This window comes from Hemiscyllium ocellatum, chromosome 20 (assembly GCF_020745735.1).
Source record: "Hemiscyllium ocellatum isolate sHemOce1 chromosome 20, sHemOce1.pat.X.cur, whole genome shotgun sequence".
NCBI lineage: Eukaryota > Metazoa > Chordata > Chondrichthyes > Orectolobiformes > Hemiscylliidae > Hemiscyllium > Hemiscyllium ocellatum.
This window is the reverse complement of record NC_083420.1, coordinates 9,400,933-9,413,112: the sequence shown is the minus strand read 5'-3', so window position 1 is coordinate 9,413,112 and position 12,180 is coordinate 9,400,933. Positions and strand designations below refer to the sequence as shown.

At 44.0% G+C, this 12,180-nt stretch overlaps 1 protein-coding gene across 1 annotated transcript in view; it reads left to right on the top strand.

Moving 5' to 3' along the window:
- The window catches only part of ppl (periplakin), an 81,509-nt gene that overhangs the window by 21,393 nt on the left and 47,936 nt on the right, over positions 1-12,180 (top strand). Inside the window, exon 2 of the mRNA XM_060840489.1 lies at positions 9,461-9,560. Within this exon, the coding sequence (XP_060696472.1) occupies positions 9,461-9,560 (100 nt within the window). The remainder of the gene's footprint in view (positions 1-9,460; positions 9,561-12,180) is intronic.

Sequence of the window (12,180 nt, the reverse complement as noted above, 5' to 3'; positions counted from 1 at the left end):
CCCCAGGGAAAAGACTTTTGTCTATTTATCTTATCCATGCTCCTCATGATATTATAAATCTCTATAATAGCGTGGAAACACACCCTTCGGTCCAACTCATCCATGCTGACCATGGGTGGGAAAACAATTGAAAGATCTAATGGGACATGTTGGCCAAATGTGAAAAACATACTAGTGCTGCTGCTTCCTGTGCTTTAGTTGTATTGGCTTCACAGACTGATATCCCCATTGCACCAACAACTGTATGGGTGGCACAAGCTAAACCAGGCAGTATCTGCTGAAGTGCTGGTCCCAATAATTAACACCTCGAAATGGAAATAATTCGAAGATTGTAACATTCTGACATGGCAGGACAGACTAGATTCAGGGAGGGTGTTTTCCCTGGTTGGGGAGTCTAGCACTAGGGGGGACAGTCTCATGATCCAGGGTAGTAGTCATGTTTGAGATTTGGCGGTTGTTTAAAGGCAAGTAGTGGAGGTGTGGGGAAGGTCTAGGTGAGGTGCTCATCCAGGGTAGGACTGAGATGAGGAAACATTTCTTCACTCAGAGTGGTCAAATTGTGGATCTTTAAAAATCCCTTCATGGGATATAGGAATCGTTGACTAGACCAGTGTTAATTGCCCAACCCTAATTCTCGAATCAACCACATTTGCCGTGGGTCTAGAGTCGCATGTAAGCCACATCAGGTGAGCACAGGGTAGTTCCTGTCCCTAAAGGACATTAGTGAACCAGCTGGATTTTTCATCACAAAAGGAAGCTTGGTCACTGAGTATATTCCAGAAAGAGATTGATGGATCTTAGATATTAAAGACATCAAGCAGTATGGAGAGAAAGTGAGGATATGGTGTTAAATAGAGGAGCAGCCACATCATACTGAATGCTGGAGCAGGGTATTGACTGTTTCCTTTGGTAATCTGCCCCATTGTGGAATTATTCTGGGGGAATAAAGATTTTTGGTAAACTATTCTGGTCAAGAATAGTCTTTGTGGTTAGTGTCAGTGACTTCCTTGTGCAATTAAGAATTAAAGTTATTGAAGGAAATAATGAAACGATGAGGATTAAATAAATTCTTTTACCATATCCATAAACGGCAATGTGAAAGTCTACTCCTGTCCCTGCTTTAATGTAGTTTCACTAGACAGCTAAAATGAATACTTTACTAGGTGTGTAAAGACAGTATAGCACCGTCGAATTCCCAAAACACTGGGTGGAAAAGTTGTCAAACTGCATTCTAAGGGAGCCACTAATTAAATGTTTGGTTGTCATAGTGATTACCAATCAAATACTGCAGCAAATTCTGGGATTGACATTGTTTGGCAGTTTGATACATTGTTGAGATTACACAGAGATGTCTCTACGTAGATATGGGTTTAATTATATTTTAACAAGGCTGGCGTTGAGACTTGTATTGAACAATGGGTTGTTACTTGGGAAAAGCAGATTGGATCTTGAAATGCAAATTCAGGACAGCCTTTTGGCTCAAGAGTAGTTGAACCAGACTGACAGGCCTGTTCGGGTGGTTGATGAAGGTGGCATTCTGAAAGCAAGTGCTTCCAAATAAACCTGTTGGACTATCACCTGGTGTTGTGTGATTTTTAACTTTGTATACCCCAGCCCAACACCAGCATCTCCAAATCATATCTGCTTTAGAGTTTATAAAATCACCTCGTTTCGTGGCAATATAGTCTAGATGACCACGCTAGGAGGAAATTATAGAGGCAAGTGGACTGAGTTCCTTTTCTACTTTCTCAGTTCTGTTTATTGTTGTATGGGATGTGGATGCTACGGGCAGGGCCACTGTTGGTTGACCATCTGTCGTTGTCCAGAATTGGAGTGGCTGGCTAAACATATCGGAGTGCTGTCAAACATCAACCACATTGCTTTGGGACTGAAGTCATAAAGTCATAGTCATCCAGTGCGGAAACAGACCCTTCGGTCCAACCAGCCCATGCTGAACAAAATGCCACCTGTCTGCTCCTGGCCCATATCCCTCCAACTCTTGCCTATTCATGTACTTATCCAAATGTCTTTTAAACATTGTCATTGTACCTCCATCCACCATTTCCTCAGGAAGTTCATTCCACACACGAAACACTCTGTGTCCAAAGAAAATTGCCCCTCGTGTCTTTTTTAAAATCCTCTCTTCTCACCTTAAAAATATGCCCCCTTGTCTTGAGTACCCCAATCCTTGGGAAGAGACAACTACCCTTAACCCTATCTATACCCCTCACGATTTTATAAACCTCTATAAGGTCACCTCTCAACATTTCTACACTCCAGTGGGAAAAGTCCCAACCTGTCTAGCCATTCGGATGTAATCCACAGGAACAGGAGTTAGACCATTCAACCCCTTGAGCCTGTTCTGCCATTCAATGACATCATGGTGGATCCAAGGTTCAACTCCATATATCTGTCTTTGTCCCATGTGCCTTAATACCTTAATACAGGCTGGGTAAGGGCAGCAGATCTCTATGACTGGAGGACATTAATGAATCTGATTTTTACAATTGATAATGGCTACGTGGTCACCATTAGAGTAGCTTTAAGTTCTTGTTCTTTCTTTAATCAAATTCAAATTTTGTTGTCTGTCATGGTGGGATTTGAACCCACATACCCAAAGCATCATCCTGGGTCTCCAAAACCAGGCAGGCCATTGTTTTATGTAGGAAACTGGGATCCACAAGTAGCACAGGTGCTGCTTCTCTGAAGAGTTGTCGAATCTCCTGATAGATGGCTTTGTCCAACATTCCATAGGATCTTGTTCAATTGCTGATGTTTTCTGACATTTGGACTTTTGCTCCACCTTCAATGTTTTTCTAATTAAAATCCACAGCCGCAATAAAACAACAAAGGCAGCACTGCCCTTGTTGTTTATTTAGTTATAACAGACCGGGGGAGCTTTGCATGACATATACGTGAATGTGGATTTGGGTCTGGAGCTTACTACCTGCCAGATGTCTGCAGTTAATTTAAGGTTTCCAGAATAAATAATTCCAGATTTATGGAATTCCAAATAAACCTGTTGTACTGGAACCTGGTGTGAATTTTAAACTTTGGCCACCGCAGTCCAACATAGGCACCTCCACATCAAGTTTCTTCAAGGTGAATGGTCAAAGGCAATATTGCAGGATAGCACTATGGTTACAACAAAACTGACAGAAGGCAGGTTAAGAGTGGGATGCTCTTCATTGGGGTCAGTGTGGACTCGATGGGCCAAATAGCCTGCTTCCACGCTCCAGAGATTCCGTGAAACCAGATGATTGAGGAACGTCAATCTTTGTGCTTGATGTTGGGGAGATTCTGAGGGAAACAAGTTTCTCTGAAGTCACAAGAAGGAGTGAACTGAAGAGAAGGTTGTGAGGAATTTTGATTTCACCGCAGTGGTGTTGTAGGAAGGTGATGTTTTGGGAGGTGAGACTGGAACTTCGAAACGCTGGGAGAAGGAAATTCAGAAGAACGTGATAGTATCCAAGAGTGAGAGAGTTTGAAGAGGAGGAAGTCAAGTCTCAGAATTCCAGCAAAAAAGAGCCTCCAAAATTATAGAAAAAAAACTTCAAATTTTTGTCAGGTTGGGATTTTGTAGAGAGAGCCCACAAAGATGGCAAAGGTTACCTTGTTAAGGGCGCTTCTGCTTTTACAGAAAGCTACAATGAACCGTCCCATCACAGCATGCCTGAGTCTTGTGCTTTGCCTCAAGTACCTCCCAGCTTATGTGGAGCAGGAGAATCGACGGTTCAGGCATAAGCCCTTCATCAGGAATTCCTGCCCCCCGGATGCTGCCTGCCCTCTCTGCTTTTCCATACTCTCGACTCTGATCTCCAGCATCTGCGGTCCTTTCCCCAATTTCCAGAACCTTTCCAGTCCCAGTCCTTTCCCCAATTTGTACAATGAATTTCATTTATATAGCAACTTTTAGGAGGTAATGAAATGAATGGGCTTCACAGGACCACACCCCAAACCACATAAGGAGCTATTAGGACACAACACCAAAGGCTTGGTCAAAGAGTTATGACTTTCGGGAGTGTCTCAAAGGAGGATGGAGAATTTGAGAGGTTTAGGGTGGGGATTCCAGAGTGTGGCCTTCACACCTGGAAGCTCTGCCCCCAACTTACAGCAGTTTAAAATCCACAAGAGGCCAGATTGGAGGAGTGATTGGGCAGGAGGCGATTACAGAGATGGTGGGGCAAAGGGGAGGCAGGATTTAAAACCAGGATGAAAATGGTAAAATCACGGTGGTGCTCCAGTAGGAATCATTGCAGGTTTGAGAGCTTCATGTTAATGAGTGAAGTTAGTGAGAGCTGGGACACAGGTAGCAGAGTATTGGCTGACCTCTGTTTTACAGCTGACCCAAAATGAGAAACTGACCAATGGTATGTTGGAATGCCAAACCTGGAGTTAACCAAGGTGTGGCGTAATGTCAGAGCAACATAGACAGAGGCTGTGTGATAGCTTAGTGTAGATCTCGTTTCCTACGTCTTGTGGTCATGGTTTAACACGGAAATGTGTTCAGGCTCAACATTTTCTACCTCATTTAGTCATTTGTCAAAATCATTAAGGTGTCTGCTCTTTGGGCATGGGCAGTAAATGTCTGAGATGCCCACATAGGGGAGATACCGATGTAGTGGTGGAGTCACTGGCTTTTCCAGTGCAGTGGCAGTGTTCCTTTCTCTGTGCTAGAAAATTCAGATTCAAGATTAAAATTCACACAACACCAGGTTATAGTTCAACAGGTTTATTTGGAAGCACTAGCTTTCAGAGCACTGCTCCTTCGTCAGGTGGTTGTGGAGAATAAGATTGTAAGACACAGAATTTATAGCAAAAGTTTACAGTGTGATGTATCTGAAATTATATATTGAAAAAGACCTGGCTTGTTTGTTAAGTCTTTCATCTTTTAAAATTATCATGTTGGTTTCAGTTCTTTCATATGCAACTTTGTCCACCCCAGTCCAACACCAGATCCAGATTCAAGATGCACTGGCTGCAGAGGTGTGTGATGTCATCTTCAAACAAGATGATTAATGAATATCTAAGTTCACTGAACTGGTAATCCCGAACTTTAGGCGAACATTCTGGGGACGTGAGTTCAAAACCCACTGTGGCAGAAGGGGGAAATATTGAATTCAGTCAAATTCTGAGATTAAAAGCTGGCTAAATGTCGATTTGCTATGAAAACCCATCTCGTTCACTGATGTGAAGGGAACTTGGTTTGACCTACATGTGACTCCAGATGCACGGTCATGGGGGTTGACTCTTAAATGCAATTACAATGGGCAATTAATGATGGGCAAGGAATGTTGGCCAAGCGATCCCACATTCCACGAATGAATATTAGGAAACTTCCCGAGGATACATACTTAAGACGAATTGCTTCATTTCAAAATGGAACAGTTGGCCATCTGGTTCCATTTTTTCCCATAATTCAGTCCTCTGACACAAGAGATTAGTCTCATTTCTCTTCATTGATTCCTAAGTTTAGATCTTTCCTTTATGCCTCATTGGAATTTTAAAGGCATCAGACGAGAAACCAGGACTTACGCTCCACTGATTTGCTGGTGGATCCACTTTCTGTCTGCTTTCATTGTTGCTGGGTCATGACTGGGCACAGTCAGTGTCGAACCCATCATTACTGCCAGATCTTTCCCAGCCTTTCCTCTCAACAGTATTCAGTGTGTAAACTACCTCTTGCATTCTAATCCATCCAATCCGGTTTATAAAATCATTGAGGGGCCATGAATAAGGTGAATAGCTTTTCCCTGAGGCGAGGGAGTCCAAAACAAGAGGGCATAGGTTTAGGGTGAGAGGGGAAAGATTTAAAAGGGATCTAAGGGGCAACTCTTTCACACAGAGGGTGGATCATGTGTGAGCTGAGCTACCAGAGGAAGTAGTGGATGCAGGTACAGTTACAACATTTATAGAATCCCTACAGTGTGGGAACAGGCCCTTCGGCCCAACAAGTTCACACCGACCCTCCGAAGAGTAAAGTCCTCAGACCCATTCCCTTATCCTATGTTTATCCCTAACTAATGCACCTAACCTGCACACCCCTGAACACTATGGGGCAATTTAGCATAGCCAATCCACCCTAACCCGCACATCTTTGGACTGTGGGGGAAAACTGGAGCACCCGGAGGAAACCCACACGGGAACTGGGAGAATGTGCAAACTCCACACAGACAGTTGCCCGAGGCTGGAATTCAGAACAAAGTGTGACAAAGGAATACATAAGGAGAGATTGGACATTTGATCGTTCCTTCTCTCAGCTGGTATACTGCGAATAGCTTTGGGGCTGTTGTTGAAGGAAAGATATACAAGCATTGGAGACAGTCCAGACCTCACTATGCTGGTCTAGTATTCACTAGATATGGAGGGACTGTCTTATGTGGAAAAGTTGAGTAAGGTGGGCCTGTACTCATCGGCATTTAGAATGAGAGGGAATCTTATCATATATACACGGTTCTTGGGACACTAAATAGGATAGTTGTGGAGATGCTGGTTCTCCATGCAGGGAGTCTCTGACCAGGGGACGTAATCTCGGAATGAGGGATTGTAAATTTAAAGGATTCTAGGAGAAAGTGAGGACTGCAGATGCTGGAGATCAGAGCTGGAAATGTGTTGCTGGAAAAGCGCAGCAGGTCAGGCAGCATCAAAGGAACAGGAGAATCGACGTTTCGGGCATGAGCCCTTCTTCAGGAATGGGGAAAGTCCCTATCCCTGAGGAAGAGCTCATGGCCGAAATGTCAATTCTCCTGCTCCTTGGCTGCTGCCTGACCTGCTGCGCTTTTCCAGCAACACCTTTTCAGCATTGTAAATTTAAAGCCAGGATGAGGAGGAATGTCCGCTCTGAGGCTAGTGAATCTGGGGAATTCTTTACTACAAAGGGCTGGATCATTTAGCACCACACCTTTTGACTCTGATCTCCAGTTCAGACAGCATCTGCAGTCCTCACTGTCTCCTTTAAACCTATGTCAACCTCTCCCTGCAGCAGGCCACTGTCCCTGCCTGTTTCAAGAGGCCAACTCCATCCTTGTGCCTGAGAAGGCTCATGCAGCATGTCTCCATGACTACCACCCAGTGGCCCTAACTTCGGTGGTCATGAAGTGCGTTGAAAGACTGGTAGTAATCAACTCCAGCCTCCCCACTACTCATGACCCACTCCAATTTGCCAATCGGACCAACAGATCCATGTCAGATGCCATATCACTTGCCCTTCACTCCTCCCAAGAACATCTTGACACCAAGAACAGCTATGTAAGAATCCTACTCATTGACTACAGTTCAGCCTTCAACACTATTATCCCCTCGAGACTGATTACTAAACTTAGTGATCTCGGACTAAGTCCCACTCTCTGCAACCAATCCCCAGTTTCCTGATCCACAGGCCACAATCAGTGAAGATTGGGGATAATATTTCATCCTCACTAATACTCAACACTGGAGCCCCCCAGGGCTGCGCACTCAGCCCCCTACTGTACTCACTGTATACCCATGACTGCGTCACCAAATACCAGACTAATGCCATTTACAAGTTCACTGATGACACCACCATAGTTGGTCGAATTTCAGATGGCAACGAAACAGACTACAGACGGGAGGTGGAAGAGTTGGAAAAATGGTGCACTGAGAACAACCTAGCTCTCAATGCCAGCAAAACCAAGGAACTCTTTTTTTTCTTTCTTTACTCAGAGAGTAGTAAGGGGATGGAATGCTTTGCCTGCAACGGTAGTAGGTTCGCCAACTTTATGTACACTTAACTCGTCATTGGACAAGCATATGGACGTACATGGAATAGTGTAGGTTAGATGGGCTTCAGATTGGAATGACAGGTTGGTGCAACATCGAGGGCCGAAGGGCCTGTACTGTGCTGTAATGTTCTTTGTATGAACCTTTCCTGGACAGTCTTCAATGCAGGACTGCTTTTCCTTCTGGGAAAATGGATTGGGAGGTAATTAGTCAGAGACCAATCTACCTGAATCTGAATCACGTCAGATCGTGGGTTCCAGTGCTCAGCACAGATTGCACTTCATTGGTCTATTAATGCCCATCTGTCTACGTTGATGTTTCAAAGCACTTCGTAAAGTAGTGAATCTGACAAGCTCCCACAGACAAAAAGAAATGCGATCATAATCAGATAATCCATTGTTGTGAATTTGATTGAGGGATAAGAATTGGTCAGCACACCAATGCCCACAGAATGGTACCATGGGTTCCAAGTGTCCAACAAGGAAGCAAACGGGGCTTTAGTTTATTGTCACTCTGAGACAGGGAGCATTTGAGAAAGTAGCACTGTAGTGGAGTGTCTGCCTTGGCTTTGTACTCCGGTCTTTGAGTGGGATTATATATAGGATTCCTGGAAATTTTCTGGGAAATGCACATGTCATAGTCATAGAGGTATACAGAATGGAAACTGACATATGTCACTACGTTTATGGGAGATGGCGACAAAATGTACAAGTAGACGTAGTAGCACAAGTGTGGATCAGAGCTCCCTGTTTTACTCTGCAGTGATCTTGCAGGAAGTGCCTACACAAGGTCAGCATCAATATTGCTAATAGCCTGTATGAAATTGAGAAAATACAGGAATGGGTTAGAATTTATAGGTCAGGGATATATCACATTTACTGAAAATTGCACTCTGCATTTTGTCCTCTTGAGGCTACCATGCATACACACACCATCAGAAGGAGTCTGGTAAGAAGAGACAGTGAGTTTTTCTAATTCCACCTGTTTCTGACTGAATATATAACCGTTTTCTTCCCAAGAACATAACACGTTGATCGAGTAATACCCAGAACTTTCTGGTTGTCGAACATATTTCCCTCTTTCCCAAATAACCCACAGAAAAGAAATTTGCTCGAGTTTAGGTTTTGGATTTGGAGTTGCTCCTTGTCCTGCTTGGGTTTGAGTGATATTGAGTTGCTGTGAGTGTTTGAGGGTGATACAGATGTGCACAATGTACCACGGGAGGAGCTACAAAACAGCAGCAGCGACGCACTGTTGTATGTTGGAGCTTTGCATGTATGAATTGGCTGCAACATTCCCTCCAACATTCCCTGTGACTGCACTTCCTAAGTACATTTACTGGTTGCAAAGCTCTGCGAGACACGTAGCGTTTGTGAGAAGTGCTATTCTGGTGCAAATCCTTCTCTCTTTCATTGACGCTGCTTTTAGACCCCTGCTCAAATTTGGAACAATGACTACTCCCTTGAGGACATTTTCCTAAACACGAGTTGTTCATTTCTGGAGAAAATGGAGTTGGATGTGCGAATGATGTATTTCCATCTCCGTTCATACCGTGCTAGTTATCCTCAACTGATGGGATCCACCAACTCTTGTCTTTCACCATCTTGTGAAGGGGAGAAAATGCGTTCCAGCATCTTACAGTATAGCAGAGAACTTACTGACCATGTATACACACCTGCTGTTTCCTGTGTAATACAACAGTTCCCTTCATCTGTTACAGGAAGGTGCCTTCAAAGCTCTCACAACTGATCGAGCGACTGCAGATGAACGCAGATGATGTGGAGAAGAATATCTACAAGGTGGAGGAATGCCTACTCCAGGTAAGTTTTCAATTAATAACTGCTCAAAGAATGGCCTGGTGTCCATACTAATTTGGTTTTCTCCATCTCGATGGTTCTCAATGGGTTACACCCTCTTCTAAAGTCTTGTGTTGGTTGATATGGGTGTGGGTGTGTTTGAGGTCTCTTTCTTTCATTATCTCCCTGCAGATATATCCTCGTGAAACCCCACCCTGTATTGTGTTAATCCTAACACTCAGAGGTGCTCAGAGGGAACTGGAGTTATTGATTTATAGCATTAGCTCTTTTTCAGCCAATTGCTTGTCACCATTAGTCATTTTAATAATTTAAGAATGAGTCAACCCATATTCTGTTTAAGGTGCATGCACTAATTTAATGTTACTCAGAGCCTATTCTCAGTGATTCTGTGGGGAGTAGCTGAAGTACAAGTTCCAATTGTTTCACAATCGTTGAATTTGTCAGAATCTCTGGGCAAGTCTCAATTCATTTTCATTTGCATACAATTATTTCAATGCTGTTGTTAATGCAGTTTTCATTCACTGGTTTTAAATGGGTTATGGATTTTTTTTTAGAAGGGACTTACAAATAAACAAAATACATCGGCTTAACTTAATCAAAGGATATTAACGCCATTTAAATAAAAAAACACTCTAGACATCTCCTGACAGAAGTGATGAGTTCGTATTAAGCATGGGTAGACCCGGTGTCAAAATTCGTCTGTGAGATTACTTAGAGTCTCCATTTTTATAATTGCAAAAGATATATTTAATTCATTAAAAAGTCTACAATCATAGCTAACAAAGCAACTCAGTCCAGTCATTGCGTATCAAGCAAAACAGCCATCAGCATTTGACATTCCCTAGAGTTTCTGAAACCATTTTAAATTAAACCATGTAATCTTAAATTAGGAAACTGACTAGATTAGATTACTTACAGTGTGGAAACAGGCACTTCGGCCCAACAAGTCCACACCGACCCTCTGAAGTGCAACCCACCCAGACCCATTCCCCTACATTTACCCCTTCACCTAACACTACAGGCAATTTAGCATGGCCAATTCACCTAACCTGCACATTTTTTTTTGGATCGTGGGAGGAAACCGGAGACACGGGGAGAATGTGCAAACTCCACACAGAGAGTTGCCTGAGGCGGGAATTGAACCCGGGTCTCTGGCGCTTTGAGGCAGCAGTGCTAACCACTGCCACCGTGTCGCCCACTGGTGACAAGCAATTGGCTGATACAACGGATCTAGACAGGGCATGGAAACTGCAAGATAGAAATAGGTCATAGAGTCACAGAGATGTACAGCATGGAAACAGACCCTTCGGTCCAACCTGTCCATGTCAACCAGATATCCCAACCCAATCTCGTCCCACCTGCCAGCACCCGGCCCATATCTCTCCAAACCCTTCCTATTCATATACCCATCCAAATACCTCTTAAATATTGCAATTGTACCAGCCTCCACCACATTCTCTGACAGCTCATTCCATACATGTACCACCCTCTACGTGAAAAAGTTGCCCCTTAGGTCTCTTTTATATCTTTCCCCTCTCACCCTAAACCTATGCCCTCTAGCTTTGGACTCCCCGACCCCAGGGAAAAGACTTTGTCCATTTATCCTATCCATGCCCCTTATAATTAGGTCCTAGGGAGTGTTGCTGAACAAAGAGACCTTGGAGTGCAGGTTCATAGCTCCTTGAAAGTGGAGTCACAGGTAGATAGGATAGTGAAGAAGGCGTTTGGTAAGCTTTCCTTTATTGGTCAGAGTATTGAATACAGGAGTTGGGAGGTCATGTTGCGGCTGTACAGGACATTGGTTAGGCCACTGTCTGGCACTATACTGGGATTTATACTCCATTTGAGTCCGTTCCCCCCCCTCCCCTCACCTCCCAAGCCAGCCCCTCCTACATCCCATTTATTCCTTCATGTGTGTATCAATCTCCCCTTACGTTCAGCAATACGCGTGGAAGGATCAAGCACAAGAGGGGACTGATTTAAAGCGACTTGTGAAAGAGGCAAAAGTATTGTGAGGAAAACCTTTTTCACACCATGTGAACAGCCAGGCCTTGGAATGCACTGCCCGAGAGCAGGACTGCGGGCAGATTCAATCGAGGCTTTCCGAGGGGATGCACTGTGGTTGTTCGTAAAAGAAGAGTTCGCAACGTTGCAGGAAGATGGCACCAAGTGGGATCTTCACTTGGAGAGCTAGCACAGACAGCATGGGCTGAATGGCCTTCTCCTACACTGTAATCATTCGATGATGCTTCCACCACTCCATGTGGTTGGAAATTCCAGGCGATATCACCAGTCTGTGTCAGGAAATCCTGCCCAAAGGCTGTGTTTGATTTGCTCTTTTGTATATTAATGCTCCCTCCTTCCACGCTCCCCCTACTGGACAAGCCCCATAAGAATCATAGAATTCCTACAGTGTGGAAACAGGCCCTTCGGCCCAACAAGTCCATAACGACCCTCTGAAAAGTAACCCACCCAGAGCTATTCCCCTATCCTATTACTCTGCATTTACCCCGGACTAATGTACCTAACCTACACGTTCCTAAACACTATGGGCAATTTAGAATGGCCAATTCATTCTAACCTGTACATCATTGGATTGTGGAAGGAAACTGGAGCACCCGGA